At 34.5% G+C, this 19,994-nt stretch overlaps 1 protein-coding gene across 1 annotated transcript in view; it reads left to right on the top strand.

Annotated features, from left to right (window-relative positions):
• The window catches only part of TNKS (tankyrase), a 208,814-nt gene that overhangs the window by 30,160 nt on the left and 158,660 nt on the right, over positions 1-19,994 (top strand). The window contains exon 3 of the mRNA XM_012468767.3: positions 18,731-18,826. Coding sequence (XP_012324190.1) covers positions 18,731-18,826 — 96 coding nt within the window. The remainder of the gene's footprint in view (positions 1-18,730; positions 18,827-19,994) is intronic.

Below are 19,994 nucleotides of genomic sequence, written 5' to 3'. Positions count from 1 at the left end.
TGTGTGTGTGTGCGTGTACATGTGTGTGTGTAAAGTTAGGTGGTAAATAATCCAAGTGACTTAAGTTATGGGTTGGTAAGATGTGGAGTTATCAGTAATAGGGAAGCCTGAAGACTTTGCTCCTCTTAGAGTAATTGAGGGCCACTGTGGTCTGCTGCAAAGAGCAATGAAATAGGAGTCCCGGTACCTGGAGACTACTGTTGGATCTCCCATTAGCAAGCACCATATAAATAAAATGTTATACTTTAAAAAATTTTTTTTAGGAAGTACCATGCTCTATGTGGTAGGCAAAAAATGATTGAAAGATGTTCACATCTTAATTCTTGGAACCTGGGAATGTTACTTTACATGGCAAACAGAAATTAAGGTTACAGATGGAGTGACAGCTGCTAATCAGTTAATTTGAGATGAGGAGATTATCATGGATTGTCTGGGTGGACTCGAAGTAATACCAGATTCCTTAGAAGTAGAAGACGGAGGCAGAGAGAAAGTCAGATTATATAATTTCAGAAGGATTCAATCCACCGTTGCTGGCTTTGAAAAGAGAGAAAGGGTTCCATGACCCAAGGAATGGGGACAGCCCCAAGAAGATGGAAAAGGCAAGGAAGTGAGTCTTCCTGAAAGTCGACAGTAAGGAATTCAGCCATGCTGACACCTTGATTTTAGCCCAGTGAGATTTGTGTCAGATTTAGGATCTCCTGAACGGTAGGGTAATAAATTTGTTGTTATTGTTTTAAACCACTGGATTTGTTATAATTTGTTAGAGTAGCAATAGCAAACTAATATATTATAAAAATGTCTTATAACAGTTTCGCAAAATTTATCTAGAGTTAGCATCTTCTGAAAAGAGTAGTAGAATGTTTTCAATGCAGTTAAAACTGCCTTCTTGGAAATGCTTATAGTTTTAGTCACTTAGGATAAGTAGCAGTTCTTTAGGTTGGCAGATAGACAAGAATAATACTTGTAAGTATTCTTAAAATAATTATAAAAAAGCAGATAATGTAATGGACTCATATTTGTGCTTAAATGATTGTTTACGAAGTATTTAAGCATTAAATATCTTAAATGCTTAAGATATTTAAGGTAAAGTATCTTACTAAGAAACTTTAAAAAAAATAAATTTTGTGTTAAATTAGGTGTGGAAAGTCCTTGTCCTTATACATTTGTTTAGACTGAACATTTTCTTTGTAATCTTTGTTATCAGGTGCCACATAGAAGATGTTTGAAAAACATGTAACTTGGCAACCAAATTGTTTCTTATATCTAAAAATGAGAATTTTATTGTCTGCAGTATGAGTCATGATTAAACATTTTAGTTTGAACTGAAGACTGTAGGGCCCCAAGATTTTTTTCTTTTCTACCTTTTAATTCCCATGACTTTGAGCAGATCTGTAATGTCTATGTTTCTGTTGAATCTGTGTCTGAAACAAGTAGCCATTATACAGGTTTCCTGTATGAAGTACTTTGAGAACATTTAGTCCTTAATTAGCTGCTTGGCCTGTAGTTTTTTTAGTGACCAAGAAAACAAAGGAAAGGTGATATTGAAACCCCACAGCCTTATTTCACATTAGACTAGGAAGAAGAAGCTTATCCAAGTTGAGAGGGATTGGTAAATAGGTTAATAGGAGTGGGGAAAAGATGATAACATTCAGTTCGTCATGGATATTATTGTCATAGATAACTGTATATATGATAGACTCTATTGATATGGAAATTTGTCCTATTAGTATTTGTGACTGAAAACAGAATTATTTCCCGACTCCCACTGAACCTATTGACATGAGAAAAATTCTATGGTTAGAGATTTTGCTCAATGAGAAGCTTTGAAACCTGTATTAATGAAACAATAATCTACTTTCAGTTGAATAAATTTAATCAGAAACTAGGATACTGGAAGCAGGATGTAGATTCTGGGCCAAGGGTAGCAGCAGGATCAGCTAGACTAGGAAGGTCTAGAACCTAGTAGTGGAGTTAGCTAATGAAAGGTATTGTTTATAAACTAGAGGTCCCTTGTAAAGGATCATATAAATATTTGGAGTTATAGTAAATACTGAATGTAAAGTTGGAGGCAGAAATGCACCATTCAGGAAAACCAAGAATTTTGAAGTGAAGAACCAAGCTAGTTCCAAGGACTTCAGCAGCAGAGCTATATGAACCTTCTCATTAGAATCCTCCCTTAAAGTTGATGTGTCTTGGCTTGAGGTTCGCTCCTATTTCTAACTTCGAGACAGAAAGAATCTGATGCCCCACCTTGAGTTAGATGTTGACCCTTAATCAGCTTTGGTCTCAGAGAAGTTTTCTAGTATGGGTTTGGCCCCTGGGGCCTCACCAATATACATAGGTGCCACTCCCAGAGAGGTATCTACAACTGAGAGTAAATTGATATAGTGGGGCTGGGAGGAAGAGAAGAAAGTAAAGATGAGCTTGATTTTGATTTTGGATCCCTTTGAAAATTGATTGCTGTTAATAATCTTTGAATCATCTCATTGTGCCTTCAAAGGAGGCCTTCATACTCTGAGAGAAGTCTTCTGATGATACCTTTCTATAGCTATCTAGAAACCCTTCTTAGTTTATTCTCTGTGCATATACTGCCATCCAACATGTCTCCTCTGTTCATGTGCATGCTCTATTCGTTGTCCCATTGAATGTTGCATACAAAATACAAATTAAGAGATAAGATTGTTAAGAATTTAAAATGGTGACAGAAGAGCACTGGCGCTCTGTGCAACTGCACAGGTGTGTGTTCATGAAGCTGGCCATGATTAGATCGCACTATGTGCCTGCTTAAAAATGCTCCATAGAATTCCAGGTATATGTAAATAACACCCAGATTCATCATCAGGGCCCTTCTTGGTCTGGCTCCCACCTACATCATGGACTTCATCCTCAAGTCCCTGTCATTCTCTCTCTTTCTCTCCACCTTCCAGCTACAATGGCCTTTTTGTCTCTGCAGTGAACCAAACTTGCTCTTCATTAGGGACGTATTCCTTTTGCCTGGGGTGCTCTTTCCCCAGATTTTTTACTAATAATGTTAATTCTTCCAAATTGTGCTCTGACAAAGCTGTCATAATTTCTTGCCCTGTCCTGTTTGATTACTCTTTTATCATGTTTTATTTTACACCATAGGACTTATTACCTGGAATTATATCCTTGTTTAATATTACACTTACTTGTTTGTTTGCCATTTGTGTACTCTTCCCAACTTGGTGCCTGAACACAGGAACCTTCTCTGCCTTACTTTGCATCATATCCCTGGCATATTATACCTCTGTGCCTGCTCTGAGTAAAATGCTTGCTCTGTGCCAGAACCACAGTGTGGTTTTAATTACATTTGGCTGATGACTAATGATGTTGAGCATCTTTTCACATGCATGTTTGCCATTTGTATGTATTTTTTGGGGGAAATGTCTATTTATATCTTTGTCCATTATTAAATTGGCTGTCTTTTCATTATTGAGTTATAAAAGATGAAAGTTTCTTACTAGATGAGTGATTTGCAAATATTTCCTCCCATTCTATGTGTTGTCTTTTCACTTTCTTAATATTGTTCTTTGAAGCACAAAAGTTTTACATTTTGGTCACTTGATTAATGGTAAACATCAAAAAGTCTGTTTTTCCTTTCATTGCCTGTGCTTTGATATCCTATCTGAGAATCCATTGCCAAACCCTAGGTCATGATTTAACTCTGTTTTCATCTAGGAGTGGTAACTTAAATGTATTTAGGTCTGATGCATTTGGAATTGATATTTGGATATTATGTGAGAGAAAGTGTCCAACTTCATGCCTTTGCATGTGGCCATCCAATTTTCTCATTCAGTTGTTCATAATATTCCTTTAAAATCTTTTATTTCTGTAAGCTTAGTAGCAATTTACTGCCTTTCATGTGTGAGTTCTAGTTACTTGAATTGTCTTCTTTCCCCGCCAGGTCCATTTGGCTAAACGTTTGTTAGTTTGTATTATATGTACATATTGGTAGTTCCTTTTTGTTGTGGTATGGTGTTTCATTGTATGGATGTAGCACATTTGGTGGTTGCTTCCCCTTGTTTGCAGTTTGTAGCTGTTACAATGCTTAATGTATGTCTTCGTATGGACGTATTTTTTCATTTCTCTTGGTTGGATCCCTAAGAGTGGGATTGCTGGGTGGGATGATAAGTGCATATTGGACTGTAAAAGAAGCTGGATTTCCCTGATGGCTGAGCATGTTAAGAATATTTTCATGTACAGTGGTCATTCATGTATATTTTTTGAAGTGTTCGTGTCTTTTGACTATCTTTGGTTTTATTTTTATTTTTTGCTGTTACTGATTTGTGAGAATTCTTTTTGTGCTGTAACAATGGGTCTTTGTGGTATGTGTGTATCGTGAATGCTATCTCCCAATCTTTGCTTTGCTTTTCATTTTCTTAATGGTATCTTTGTACAGGCAAAGGTTTTTAAGTTTGGTGAAGTCTAATTTATCAGTTAAAATAGCAAAAGTATTTGGTGTTTCACCAGCACTGGAATAATAAGATTTCTCCTTGACAGTTATTCTTAAGTCAAAAGCAGTGTATAGAGAAATAACATTATTGTTTTAATTACATTGTGGAAATTCAGAAAAGCAGTTTTTGGTCTGAGGGTTACTGCTCAAGTGCTTTCTAACAATTCGCTTAGGATACATTTTTAAAGATTAAAATGAAATAATCAGCTATTCCATATGAAAAATTGAATATGTTATGTGACTCATTTTAAGATTTAACAGTAAAAGCCAGGTGGACTTTCACTAATTAGAAAATAATTATCTAAAATTTCTGAGATGACATTGTTTGCCCCTACTATTTGCAAGTATGTTTCCAAAATTGAGGGAAATAGGCCATTTTTAATAGCTTGTTGCCTGAAATCTTAACACAGATGAAGACTTATTAATTCTCAGTACTTAAATGTTTTATTGGTTTGTGTTTTTTTAAATGTGTTCTGTTATCATTGTGAACATTATCTGCTATTTGAGGATCAAAAGACTCAGAGATGTTCTTTTAACTATTTCTTCATCTTACTGGCTTTAGTAGAATTCTCATAGCTTTTCATATTCCCAGTATTAGGAAACAGGAAATGCAAACACATTAAAGACTCAAAGACTGGTCTTTATAGTTCTAGTATAGTGTAAGCTTCTAGTTCTTGTTGGCATCTAGAAGTAGAGTAGTTCTCTGTCCACTGAGTATGTTTGCTTTCTAATACAACACATTTAAATCAAGTTAACTCACTGCTAAAGTAACATCTATCTAGTAATTTCCTTATAACTTCATTTTGTATGTCTGCTATTTAGAAAGGTATGTTTCCTTTCCTTTTACAAACTCTGCTTTAGTTAAAAAAATTATTTGACCACTTCCATGCTTACTTGTCCTTTGATGAAGTTAATATCCTGGAACTTGGAATGGCACAGGATTGGTGCCAGTTTCTTAAACTGAATCAGGTAAACATGTTCTGCATTGGTAGATTGTTAGTTCTTTGTGGTAGGAACTAACAATAATCTTGTTCACTTTCATACCTCATTCTTATTGTCTGTCACTGATGTCTAATTTTATACTCAAGAAACGTATATGAAGTGATAAAGCAATTCACAGGAAGATGGCTTGGTTCTGTCTGACTTTTTTTGTATTAGTCTGTGTTAATGGATAAGGAAGCTGAGTAATTTTCTACTTTTTGATTAGGTGATAGCTTGAGATTCTTATTTTAAAGTAATATGAATTTGCAGTATGTCAGACACTTCAATATTCATATACAAATATCAAACACATTTTGTAGTCATATGCAAACTATGTTTAGATTATCTGCCATTTGTCTAGTAACTGCTTATTCTTCATTAGGATGCACAGTTGAATGTTGATTCTGATCATGCATTAACTTTTGGTTATAATGGATTTTCTAAAAAGGTTAGTCAAACTTTTTTCATGTTAACTTACAGATTAAACCCATGAATAGCCCCTCCTAGGAGTTGAGGAGTAGAGGTAGGGAGGGAGAAGAAAAAATAAAGTGATGGTGGTAAATTTATCAAAAACTGTTGTGGATAGTTGATATGTAATATCGTAAACGGTTTTCCTTTGAGGCATCTCAAAGTGCTTAGCCAAGCAGTGTCACTAATATTTGTGTCCTATTTATGAGGCAGATGATTCAGATTGCCTACCATTTTACCAGTGAAGAAGGAGAAAATTGTTCACTGGTAAAATGTTAGGTAATCAGTTGTTACCACAGTCTGTAGAGCTGATAGAAAGTTGTTCTAATGGAAATGTTTTCTTGATTGAGAACTGAAGGTTCTCTTCATGTAGTGAACTTCATTTAAGAATATATCATACACATAAAGAGTTGTAGTTCTGGGGTATTTTAGCTTTCATTTGTGTGGAATGATAAGATAGTAAACAAGTGCTTAGCTTTAGAATGAAGTATGAATTGAGTTAATCACATACAAACTGATTTTACACATTTGCTTTGAGCTTCAGTTTCTCAATTATAAAATGGACGTCGGCTCTACTGCATAAAATTGTTAGGGGAAGTTAAATGAAAGAATATAGCGAAAACAAGTAGAGCCCCAGTAAATAGTTGTTTCTTTCTACTTGCTTTTTTCTTGTTTGGCAACAGTAAGGTTGCCACACAAGACCGTGTTTGTATTCTGACACAAAGTGGACACTCAGTCAAAGCTAAGTGAAGGACTGGCATTGCTCTTTGTTACCATCAGTGTGAATTTGTGTTACATTCTCTGTTTAGTATCCTTTGTAATTTTGTAAACTCGAACTGTGATTTGGTCAGACATGAAGCTCTTTTTTCCCCATTGTAGTTTAAAATCTTTTAAACCAGTCAGTGGATATATTGCATATAGGATTATGGAGAATCGTTAATGTAACTTAAACATTTTCCCTACAAATAATAGCCAGGGGTATTGTGGTTTACTATAACCAAATATGAAGTGTATTAAATCCTGATAAAATTGAAGGGGTGTGAACAATGATTAATATTTTTTAAAGCAGATTACTCATGGGTAAATAGCTTTCTTTTGAGCCAAGGGACGTCATAGTTGCTGTTTCTGAAAATTTAACCCACTAGGAATGAGACAAGGAAAAGGGCAGATGAGGAATTATGTTAAAAGAAAAAGGCAGTCTTTTCCTCAACGTGGGGGAAAAGTTGAGGTAGGAAGTAAAATATGTGATTCAATACTGTTATTCAGAACAATTGATATTAGGATGTGTCAAATCCCATAGAATCACAAAACTTGGTTTATTTTTTTAATTATTTGCTTTTAACTAAATAATTTAACCAAGAAAAACTTTTTTTAAAAAATTATTTGCTTGTAACTAAATAATGTAACTTTCCCAAGGAATGAAAATTCTTTAAGTTATATTCTTTGTGTCCTTCAGATTTAAAGTAGAACAGAATATTGGCGTTTCAGTCTGTTGGATCAGTTGTCAGAAACATAGGAAAATCATAGTAATGATATACTTTCTTAGGGGACTAAAATTCAAAGCAGAATCAGATTATTACTATTACAGTACAGGTTTAATCCTGTTTTCCTTGGGAGGGAGGATGTTTTAAAATATCTAACTTTAAACCTTATAAATAGTGATATTAAAAATGTTAATTGCCAGGCTGGGCAACATGGAGAAACTCCATCTTTACTAAAAATATAAAAATTAGCTGGGCATGGTGGTACACGCCTGTAGTCCCAGCTACTGGGGAGGCTGAGGTGGGAGGATCACCTGAGCCAGAGATGCAGAGGTTGCAGTGAGCTGAGATCACATTATGCCACTGGACTCCAGCCTGCACCACAGAGAAAGACCTTGTCTAAAAAAATATATATATATATGAATTAATGTTTTACACACATAAGAAATTTATCTGGAATACTAGTAAGTCCTCTAGGCCTTGAGAGAGAGGAGGTAGAGTTAGCAATTTAGGGAAGGATTCACAAAGCCAGGTGAAGTGTTTCTGGTGTTTGTCCCTTCTTCTCCCTCATAAACAGATTGGGAAGCACCTTTTACATGTGGTCATTGTCCTTTAGGGTTACGAAAGTTTTATGATCCCATTATAAATTTATCTCGTCAGATTGTAGAGATACCTACTTTATTCCTTATGGGCATTTCATTTAGCTGAATCCAGTCAAGTTTAGAAAAAGTTATCTACCCCTAAATAAAAGGAAGCATAATATAGCAGTTTGGTGTGGCACAAATGAATTTATTGTTCCTAGGGCTATTATCAGCTTATCTTTGTTTCAATCCAACAGATCTTCTTTTTCTGTGTATCTATTTTTGAAAGATAGATGAAAGAATCCAGATTAGGATACGAGAGGGTGTTCATTGAGTTCTTGTTATATGCCAAGAACCAAGCTGTGTTTATATATATTGTCACATTTAACTGTAACAGCAATTCACTGTGTTAGGTAGTGTTTTATGAAAGAGGAAATTAAGATTGGCAGTGGTGAAGTAACTTGCCCAAGGTCAGACAGTTACTAAGGATTGAACGGTATTCTAAAACTGTGGTTTATCTGATTCCTGGGCCAGAACTTTTAGTCACTATACTCTAAAGTTTCCAGGTAGAAAGAAAGATGCTTTGTTATAGTCAATCTTATATTTATTCCAGTGTCTGACTTATCTTGTAATAAATTGTTATAAATCAGATAATTCTGATTTTATAAATGTATTGTATCCTGGATTAACTTTGTTCATTGCAAAAATGATAAAATTGATCTGGGATATAAAAATCTGCTATATATATACATGTATAGCAGAATAATCTATACCTAAGTTACTGCAGATGTGATGTGCCTTTTTAAAAATAATCTCGATTTTCTATATTTATAAGAAAATTTGACAATAGAAGCAAAATTGAATTGGAAGATTCTTTTATTATTATAAAATTCCATGCCAAAGTTTGTCCATAAAGATTGAAGGAGATGTGTTTAACTCATTAAATCACATATAGAGGAACTCTCCCATGTGAAACTCAGTAATTTTATTCACATGGACTAATTTTTGAGTTGGTAATTAAATAGCTTTTAATATCTCTTTAAAAATTATGTGCTTAGGCTTGTTTTGTCCTAACAGCCATATGAGGTAGGTACTCTACTATTGTCTCCTGATTTACAGGCAAGGAAAGGGAAGCTCAGAGAGATAGAGGAGTTGTTAGGGTCCCAGAAATGATGGCAGCAGAACTGGGATTCTAACCTGTGCAGTCTGGTCCCAGAATCCAGTCTCGGAACTACAGCTGTGTTCTTAACCCTCACTATGGCATATTGCCATTGCAGACCTAATACAAAACTTTATTTTTCTGAAATTTAAAAAATTTTTATTTTTACTAAAAATTGTGGGTTTTGTTAAGATGGGGCCTCACTCTGTCAGTCAGGCTGGAGTCCAGTGGCGTGATCATGCTCACTGCAGCCTTGACCTCCTTGACTCAGATGATCTTCCCACTTCAGCCTCCTGAGTGGCTGGGAGTACAGGCACACACCACCACGCTCAGCTAATTTTTGTATTTTTTGTAGAGACACGTCTTGCCATGTTGCTCAGGCTGGTCTTGAACTTCTGGGTTCAAGCGATCCGATGGTCTTGGCCTCCCAAAGTGGTAGGATTACAGGCATGAGCCACTGCACCTGGCTAAACTTTTTTTTTTTACAAAAAGAAACTCAGTTTTTTAATTTTTTCCCACTGAGGTACGTGGAAAAAAAGTTACATGTAATGAGGCACATGGTTCACCGGGGTGAAATTAAGTCATTTGTTCCTAGTATGCTAGTCCCAGATGTTGATAGAATTCTGAATTTTGGTTCACTTTTATATGAAAGGCAAAGATTTTCATATATGAAAATATGACTAAAATCCTGGAGTTTTAAAAAATAGATAATCACTATCTTACTCAGCTTGTTTCTAAACTCAGCATTATTACAGAATCTAAATTAATAGATTTATTTTACATTTGTCTTATCCAATGCTGTTATCATATTTAATGATAGTTATTTGATAGGAAGAACTATCCAATTTTTCTTTCTTTATTAGTTATAATTTCTTTAAGCAAGAGCTTTTTAAAAACACTGTTTTGCATACATATTAAACAGCATGCATAAAGATCATTTTTGTCTGAGGATAAGTATTTCATTATAAAAATAATACATATATGTAATAAATATTAAAACAGTGTAGAAATGTATAAAATAGAAAGTGGAAGTCCCGTTTATTTCACTGTCAGATATAACACTAAATTTTCATGTTGTTAAGGTAGCTGAAGTAGTTTTTTATCCCTTTTGTGAACCCTTTTGTACATGTAAGTCTTTTTACATATTTTAAAATCATGAACTTTGAATTTAACATGTGTTATTGCAGTAGCTACTCATTGAGGTGTCTGCAAGTACTCTTCACCCAGAACCAATGCCTCTTTTCCCATCACCATTGTTTGTATTGCCTCTTCTAGTTCCTTGGCCAAACTTTTTAAGTCCAGGACCAGATGTTGAGCCAAGCTGGATGAAATTCTCTTTCATGATAATTTGTAATTAAGATTGAGATAATACAAATGTATGTATTTGTATCTGAAGGTAATGTATGGGAGACAGGGTCAGACAGCAACACGTAAATTTTGAGACATGTTTTTGCCTTTGCATTCAATGGAATACCTCTGTTCATTAATAAATTTTCTTATTAAGATAGCTGAAGTAGTTTTCTATGCTTTGTAATAAAAAAGCCCTATTTGATAAAGTCAATACTCAAAGATATATTTATAGACCATAACACCTTAAATTTAGAAGGATACTTAGAGATCGTTTTTACTATTTACTACTACTATTATCTTTTCTACTTATTTACAGTTTTACTTTACTGCTTTATTTATTTCTTATGTTTAGAAACCACAGAAATCTTTCTTCAAATGAAATATAATGCAGTAACCCAACATATAAGTGTTCAGAGGGTCGGAAGAAGCATAGACCTTCATGTATTCTGCCTTGCATGTGTATGAGGAGGTAAGGGTGGGTCCACAGGAACCTAAGGAGTAGATGTCCTCAAGCAGGGACAGTTTTGTCCCTTAGAGGGCATATTTAGCTATGTATAGAGACATGTTTGGTTGTCCCAGTTGGGGAGTGTTACTGGCATCCAGTAGGTAGAAGTAAGTGGTGCTGTTAAACATAATACACAGGACAGCTCACCCAGTTTAGTACATTCAACAGACATTGGTTGCCTTGCACTTCGAGAGCATCTTTGCCTGTGTACCTATGTACAATTTTGTCATGATTTCCAGTTGTTGTATCAAAAATACTGATTTCCTAAGTGAGGCCTAACTTGTTAACATGTTTTATTTTACTATATAAGATAATTACATTTGTTATTTTATATCCACGTCAGCAGAGAAGTCTGAATTTGAAGCCCTGTATATGTACTTTCTAATTCTTTGCAAAGAATATTTTAAAAAATATTTATCTAAGGGTCAATATTTAATAAAATACAGTAATTTTACTGCTTCATCAGGGGCATTCTAATGTGAAACCCTCCTTTTTTTTTTACCTGTATATTTGTTTTATAGTGAAGAATGTAGCGATCACTAATAGATTTTGATGACACTGCCTTGATTTGTGTTATTTTAGTTTTGTAAGACAGGGTTTCTACATTGTCATCCAAGTTGGAGCACAGTAGTGCCATCATGACTTACTGTAGCCTTCACCTCCTGAGGCTCAAGCGATTCTCCCATTTCAGTTTCAACCTCACGAGTGGCTGGGACCACAGGTGCGCGCCACCATACCTGGCTAATTTTTTTACTGTTTGAAAAGACCAAGGTCTCCCTATGTTGCCCAGGCTGTGGTCTTAAACTCCTAGGCTCAAGCAATTCTTCCACCTCAACCTCCCAAAGTGCTGGGACTATAGGCATGAGCCACCATGCTCAGCTTGTGTTATCAGCAGTTTTATCCTCTACTGCTTTTGCACCATCAGTGCAAATGTTAATATAATGAAACAAGAGAATAATATCTTAATGTTATTATAAAAATAGTTTTGACTTTTTAGACCCCTAGCTCTCTGCTCTAGGTCATGGTGCTTATTCATAACTAACACTGGCGCTAAGGTGCGTCAGGTGTGTTAACAAGGTGGTTTTAGGTTCTCTTTACTTTGTCAAGGCCAGAATTCCAATTTCTGTCAGCACTGCTTTTTCTCTAGCACCTTGCAATTTCTGCTGACTCCATTGTGCTCTCACTTGTAGTAGCTACTGCCTAATAAGCCTCAGGGGTTTTGTCCTGCACTTGTGATCCCTGGGGACTCCTTCACAGACATCTGGGGCCTGTTCTCTGCACAGATCCCTTTTATTCAGTTTTCCACCCTGCAGATTCCAGCCAGTTCTGCTATGAGTTTGGATTTCTGTCTTCTCAGTTCAGTGTAACCACCATGTTCTGCTTTGACTCTAGTTGTGTTTATATGGTTGGCAAATTGTGTTAGGCAATGATTATGGTATCCATCTTGTGAGTTTCTCTTCTTTCAGGGATCACAGTTTACAATTGCAGTTGGCTACTGCCTGCAATTAGTTGCTTCATCTATTTTGTCCAATTTCATAATTGTTTATGTCAGAGAAAGAAACTAGTCTGATGGCAGTTACTCCATTATGCTGTAAACTAAAGTTTCATTTAAAATTTTTGTTGTTTTTATTTTTAAAAGTTGTTTAATTCTTTTATAAATTTGCCTTATTATTTCTTATAGCCTCTTCTTCTTTAGATCTTTCAGCTTGTCTTTTATTAAACATAGTCAGCATGGTTCTTTTTGTGTCTTGTACCTCTGGTATCTGAAGTTTTTATGGGTCTGTTCTTGAGTTGTCTATTTCTGCTAGTTGTAGCTTTTGCATTTTAGATTATTTATGTGCTTCATTATCTTGGCTATGCACTGAACATTTTACCAACCATTTATTTATAGGATTTACTGCCAATCTGGGGCCACTTTAAATCAAATTCAAGGCTTAAGACATCCTAGATACCCGAAGTTTCCAACCAGAGCTATAATTCTGTACCAGGACCAGTTCACATTCATTTTATCCTCATCCTGAGGTATCACCTTTATTGTGTGGGGAACAGTCTCATTATACTCTTTATTTTGGGGGGTCCTGGGCTTTTATTGCTCTTCTCCTTATCCCATGAGACATTGAAAGAACAGATTTTATTTTCTTGATCAATAATTGCCTTCAGAGCAATGACAGCTTCCATACATGTTTACCCTCTGGATTTCCTTTGCTCTTCAGCTTTCAGCTGGTAATTCTTTAACTGTCTTGTTAGCTCATAGATGATTTTAGATTATGTTTTTGTTTTTGTTTTGAATCTAGTTCTGTTCATTGTTTATAGCCTAAGGGATGATTTAAATAAGCTACTCTGCCATTACTGAAAACAGAAAATTGTGTCATTTAAATTCTAATTTAAATTCAGTAAGCCATGTTATATAGGATAGCACTGGTTATTTGAATTTTCATATTCACTGTTAGTGTTAAATCAACTTCACATAATTTGAGACACAAAATACATTAGCCTGACTACTTTTATGCTGTAATAAATAAAGTATATTTTGGTTAAAAAAAATGAGTTTTTAAAAAATTATAATATATAAATATATACTGTATTATTACTGTGTAATATATACTATAGTATATTGTATACTATATAATATATACTGCAAAATATAATGGTATAACTTATGCTATTATGTAATGTTATACCATTTTAATATACATGCTTATGTAGAAGAAATTTTTTGAATGTGTATAAACACAAGGATCTATCATATGCTTTGGTTTATAAAAATAGTTTGTCTCTTAAAGCTCATGTGTTGAAACTCAATCTAATAAATATATGTCTCTGTACTAAGAGTTTGATGCTTATAAATATTGGAAAACATTTTAACATAAATATAACTTTTTAAATTACTTGAGTATGCATTGTGATGAACAATTTTACACTCTTGATGTAGCTCTAGATTCACATAACAAACAGAAGCTATAATATTTTAATAGTATAATTTTTGTCATTTAAAGTAAAAACTTACTAAAACATGTTTTGATAATTTACTCTAAAAGGCTTGCAAAAGTTTAACTTGGAAAATTCACGTGGTTTCTATGTCTTCTGTCTTTTAAAATCAGTTGAGAATGCCTGCAATTAAACACAATTTATTATAATAGCACTTTGTAGTTTTCTAGGAATTAAACAGAATGAGTCTTTATATAAATATAGAAACATTTTCTTTTTATTTGCAATAATTACAATGATACAAATGCTTAACTTTAATAGTTTTGAAGGATGAAATGAAACAACATAGCTAAAGTAATTCATGCTGAATTTGGCTCATGGTGACTGAATGCCTGCACCAGAAATGAGAAAATCATGTGTCCTTCTTTTTGTAGCTCGTTTGAAAATGGCATTTGAATTTGTGACCCTATCTTAGTTTTAACTGTCTTGTTATGCCATCTGCTACATTTTCTCCACCCCTCTTACCTCAAAAGGAGATAGAGCTGAGATGCATCAGTAAAACAATTAGAAATTATCCACCTTTTGGCATTTGAGGTTTGATAATGTCCCAGTGGTTAAAGTTAGTATGGGGGCCATTTGAATGGCCATAGTACCCTTGAATTTGCATACTGAATGTTACTCATATTTTAGTTTCCTTCTTTTACTTTCAAAACTTATGTTGTACATTGTTTGTGTATCTTGGGAACTTTATTTGAGATATTTGTGCTACTTTAAAAAAATAATATGACACTGTATCATCAAGCAGTGTGCTGCTTTTTAAGAAAAATCTATTGTGTATTAGTGTGCTATCAATGCATATTGATTTTACAAGATGAATTTCTAATTTTATTTTGTATTAATAGTCACATTTTCTTATTGTCTTTGATGGCTCTGAATGTTGAAAACAAATTTTGAAGCATCCAGAATTGAGTCTTAGATGCCACCACTTTCAGTGTGGCATTCTTGAAAGCTGTTGTTAACTTTGCCTCATATTTGTGCTGTTCTTCTGGTGCTAGAAAATAGTCCCTTACAAATCCCCATAGAGAACAGTGTGAAGGACCAGAGATTTGAAGGGTTTTTAGAATGAAAGTCTATTTGGGAAATTGCTTGGGGAATATTATAGTATGGGACATGTAAGTATGTGTATGACAACTCTCAGTGCTCCTGGTCTCCACTTTTAGTTTTGTTTGTTCTTTTTAAAGAGTTAAGATAAATGAAAACCTTTCTATTATTGTTTTTTTAATTTTGATCCAGAGAGTGGGAGAAGAGGAGATTATATTTGAAGCAGCTAGTTTTTATTTTTATTTTTTGAAGATTTTAGATCTTAATGCTTCAAGTCTTTGGCTATAATTTTAAAGGCATCAGAGATTTGAGACCTCTCCCAAAATAGATAGAGATCAGCTTATCAAGTTTAGATCCTTTATTTTAAAACTCCTGATCCTGAGAACTGAGGTCCAGAGAATTTCTTGTGTGACCTGACTCAGTGCTTCTCAAATTGTCTGTGGTAGAGAACTGGGTTTTCTTTCTCCCCCCAATGACAGACCAATAATTTTGTAAAATATAAATAAAATGAAGTACTAGAGAAGGTAATTTTAAAATGACAGACATAGTTCTAAATACCTTCAGTTTCTATGCTTATCTAATGTAGATGGATTATAAACATTTCTGGGAATGGAACTTTGTATAATATGTCTTTGTATAGCATAGACCACATTTATAGCACTGCCCAAGGTCAGGGGTCAGCAAATATGGTCCGTAGGCCAAACCCAGCCTATCTCTTATTTCTCTATGGCTTGCCAGCTAAGAATTGTTTTTATACTTTTTTAAAAAAACAAAAGAATAATAATATTTTGTAAATTATATAAGATTGAAGTTTCAAAGTCCTTAAGTAACGTTTTACTGGAATGCAGCCATGCTCATTCATTTAAATATTGTCTGTGGCTGCTTTCGCCCTATATAATGGTAGGGTAGAGGCAGGGATGTGGACCCTTGAAGAATGCAGGGGTTAGGACCGTTGAACAACACGCAATTGAAAACTCAAATATAACTCTGACTCCCACAAAACTAATAGCCTACTATTGACCAGAATCCTTACTGATAACATAAACAGTCAACAATAACACATATTTTATATGATGTATTATATATTTTTACAGGACAGCAAGCTAAAGAAAAGAAAACATTTTTAAGAAAATCACAAGGAAGAGAAAATGTATTTACTAATCATTACGTGGAAGTGGATCTTCATAAAGATCTTCATCCTCATTGTCTTCACGTTGAGTGGGCTGAGGAGGAAGATGAGGAGTTTGTTCTTGCTGTCTCAGGAGTGGCAGAGACAGGCACACTCAGTGTAACTTTTATTGACAAAAAATCTACCTATAAGTGGACCCGTGCAGTTCAAACTTGTGTTATTTAAGGGTCAACTATAGTTGAAACAGATACCAAATGGTCCATAAAGACTAAAATATTTACTGTCAGGCCTGTTACAGAAAAAGTTAGCTGATCCCTGCCCTAGAACAAAGCATGGAATTAGTCACCACCAGTAGAGTTGAGAGTACAAACAAGATCTGCGTTTTAAACTGTGCTTTAAACATTATGGTGAGCTGATGGGGATTGTCAGGCTCCCTGCCCAGCATCTTTGCGTACCACTTTATGTTCTAATTCAGTCTTCGTGGCAATCTTGTGACATTTTATGAAAGTTGGATAAGTTTAGACCCCTGCTGATCTAATGAGGGGGTAGCTAGATAAGACTTTTCTCCTAAAAGTCTTTACTGAATTTTAAAATTTTAATTCATATGTGATAAATTAAATATGGTTAAATATTTTCTAACATGAATTTTGTTATCAGCATATGGTTCAGAAAATTCAGCTGCTTCTTTCCTTTTGCTACATTACTTTGCTGTGGATGTGTCTGTATTCAGGTCTAATTAAAGAGATAGGCATGGCTCAGACATATTTAGAAAACATCTATTCAAGTTAAGAAACCATCAGACTTTCACTATTTTACTTCTACCACTCATTTAAAACTACGAAATGAAAGCTCCCGTCATATAATTTTCAAACTCGGATGAAAATATTCCTTTACTTCTTGTTTAAAGCAGGTTCTGAAGTTCCTGAAGTATGCAGTTAAACTCTGCTTTTCATGGTAGCTTTATTTCTGTTGTTTTCTTCCCCTTTGCACGTGAGCACTCAGCAACTAAATAAAGATAGAGGTAGTTATCAACTTGCATTTGATACTTGAGTCTGCTTTATGATAAAGACCCTTTATAAGCCAAATCTTCACATTGGAATTTCTTCCTGGAATTAAAAAAAAAATATTGTTACAGTAGCTGTATCCATTATGTTGAAAGCGTAACTACAGTTTGATATTGTGGTTTTGATATTGTGGTTTTATTTATTCAGTGCTGTTTTATTCTGTTGACTCTTGAATCAGCGTATAAACATCTGGAAAATAATTATGTTCATTTTTTGCATTCTCATATGAAATAATACAGAAAGTCTTTGTAAGATCTCACTGTATCTTCTCAGGCTATAGCTAGTTTTTATTGTCCCAAGTCTGACACTGCCCAAGTTGTAGTGCATGAGATGCACAGGCTCACCTTCCTAACAGCTGTGTCCTGGTTCTGGATAAGGCTGTTGTTTGTCCATTATACCAAAGCCATTGATTTTATGGCTAATGCATTAAAGGAAAAGGAAGAGCTTTGTAAACAGAAGGACTTATTGCTTAGTAACATGTATTACCTTCCAAATATTCCTAAAGAATGTATGTACTTTAGCATGGAATTGTCATGAGTGAATGAAATGAATGAAAATTTGGGACTTATAAACAGTAGTGGCTCATAACTTGTAATTAAATTTTACTTACTGGAACAACTTTTTAATACATTGATTTATTTAATCATTGTTTGGGTAGTATTACAGCAACAGTCTCCTCCTCTCCTGTCCTCTCCACCCTCCCTACATATACACACCACATACCAGACATGGCTGATAAATATTTTGGATTAATATATCTGGATTTTACTTAAACAGTGATTTTCTCTTTTGTAGGAACCTCCATATTTAAGAATTCCCAGTAGCTACTTTTTACCCAATATGGCAGGCATTACATTCATGCCTTGGGATATATTATAGTGATTGAGTTTCTGTTTCTAAACATTTTTGATGGAAAGAATGAGTATAGGAGGCAGTTCCTTTTTGCAGTTCCACTGCAGGGGACCAGGGTTGCACGTATTACTATGTCTGTTAACTTCTTGGAAGCAAGCCAGTATGTTATGGTGAGTTTCATGTGTAAGTGGTGAGCCACTAAAAGGCTTGCACTGTATTATAACTATTCCGAGGAGAGGAAGCGTTTGGAAATTCAGCAATAAAGCAGCAACAACAGCACCAAGCAGCCACAGTGGTAGTAAAGAAAGGGCAGGTTCACAGTTAGCATATTTCACAGTGTGAGCCAGTGAGCACATAGCTTCCCATACTGCTGCTTGAAGGAGGCAAACCAAAACTGGGCATTGCAAGATTTTTCTAGTTTCATGTTTATGATGTTAAGTCATGTGATAATACTGTACCATAAGTTGCCAACTTCATTTTACTCTAGAGAGGCTCCTTTGCTGCAGTGCTTTTTTTTCTTTTTCTTTCTTTTTTTTTTCTTGAAAGAAAAAAATTGTGCAATGTATGTTTATGCCTACACCATGCCAAGACGACACTTACCAGTAAATAATCTCTGTATCCCCGAGGTAAAATACTGTTTCTGCTTTCCCTGCACAGTGCTGCTGCAGCACGGAGCTGATCCAAACATTCGGAACACTGATGGGAAATCAGCCCTGGACCTGGCAGATCCTTCAGCAAAAGCTGTCCTTACAGGTAAGAACACCAAGAGCTACGGAATGATTTTATCTGTGTAACTCCTTACTTGATTTTATAAAATCTTGATATGCTGAATTTTTGTTTTCACTGATGAAGCTAAGCAAATATATATGCCATTATCTACTACTTTGTTATTGATTTGATATCTGTCTCATTAATTGCTATGCTGTCATAAGCATAAGCAGTAAGATTGTTGGTCTACTTAGAATGATGGCATTAAATCAACATCTTTTTACTCATATTTTAGTCATTTTTATGATTTATATCATAATTTTTCTGTACCTTATCCTCTCAGTTGTTTAAGACCTTTACTGTTGAGCAAGCAAGGGCATTTATATTACTATAAAAGTAGTTTTGATTGGAAAGACAACCTGCTGCCTTATTTCTTGGATCGATAGTTAAATAAAATATGCCGCTGCCTCTCCCTTGCCACCCCATTTATACTTTAATCATGTGTTTTCACTTTTACCATGATAGCTGAGTTATTTTTAACTGAGGCATTTATTATCTTTTTACTTCAGATAATGCAAATTTGTGGCTTAAGTATTAGTTTTCTTAAAGCAAATGCCAAAAATTACTTTTCAAAGAAGAAATGCTAAAATGGGAAAGAGCTCTCATAACAATATAGAAAATACTGCTCTAAGCGTTTTCATTGATCTTCATTCTCAAAATGCTGCATTGGATCTATTTTTGTTTTTATTCTTAGCATCTGAGTCCTGCTGCCTTTGCCCTCTTTTACTTAACTGACCTTTGTAATGAGCCTCTGTCACTGCAGTGCTAACAGTATTGTTTTAGGTTATGTGAAAGTAAATGACTTTTAACTACCTTTTAAATTTGCCCATGTTTGAAGAAAATAAATTTTGTTCTTGTTTAAGTTTAGAGTCTACGGTGTGAAAATTTAGCAAAAATACAGAGGGGAATGGAAAATGTTTATGTACAGAAAGCTTTGAAAACATAGAATTCTGCTTAATTACTCTGCATAGAAAGACAACTTTGCACTGTGCTAAAATTAATATAATTGTTGCTCAGGGTAACATGATTTTTATCAATGAAAGATTAGTGTATTTAGTTGCTGAATGAAAGTAATATGCACTAAAATAATAAACCTACTTAAATTAGTGTAGATAAGAAATTTAAGTATAAATGTAAAATTTTAAATAATGAA

The sequence above is a fragment of the Aotus nancymaae genome, unplaced genomic scaffold (genome assembly GCF_030222135.1).
Source record: "Aotus nancymaae isolate 86718 unplaced genomic scaffold, 86718_ANA_hifiasm-v0.15.2.pri h1tg000079l, whole genome shotgun sequence".
In the NCBI taxonomy this organism is placed as follows: domain Eukaryota; kingdom Metazoa; phylum Chordata; class Mammalia; order Primates; family Aotidae; genus Aotus; species Aotus nancymaae.
Note: the sequence above shows the minus strand (reverse complement) of the source record. Positions and strands in the feature narration are given on the sequence as shown.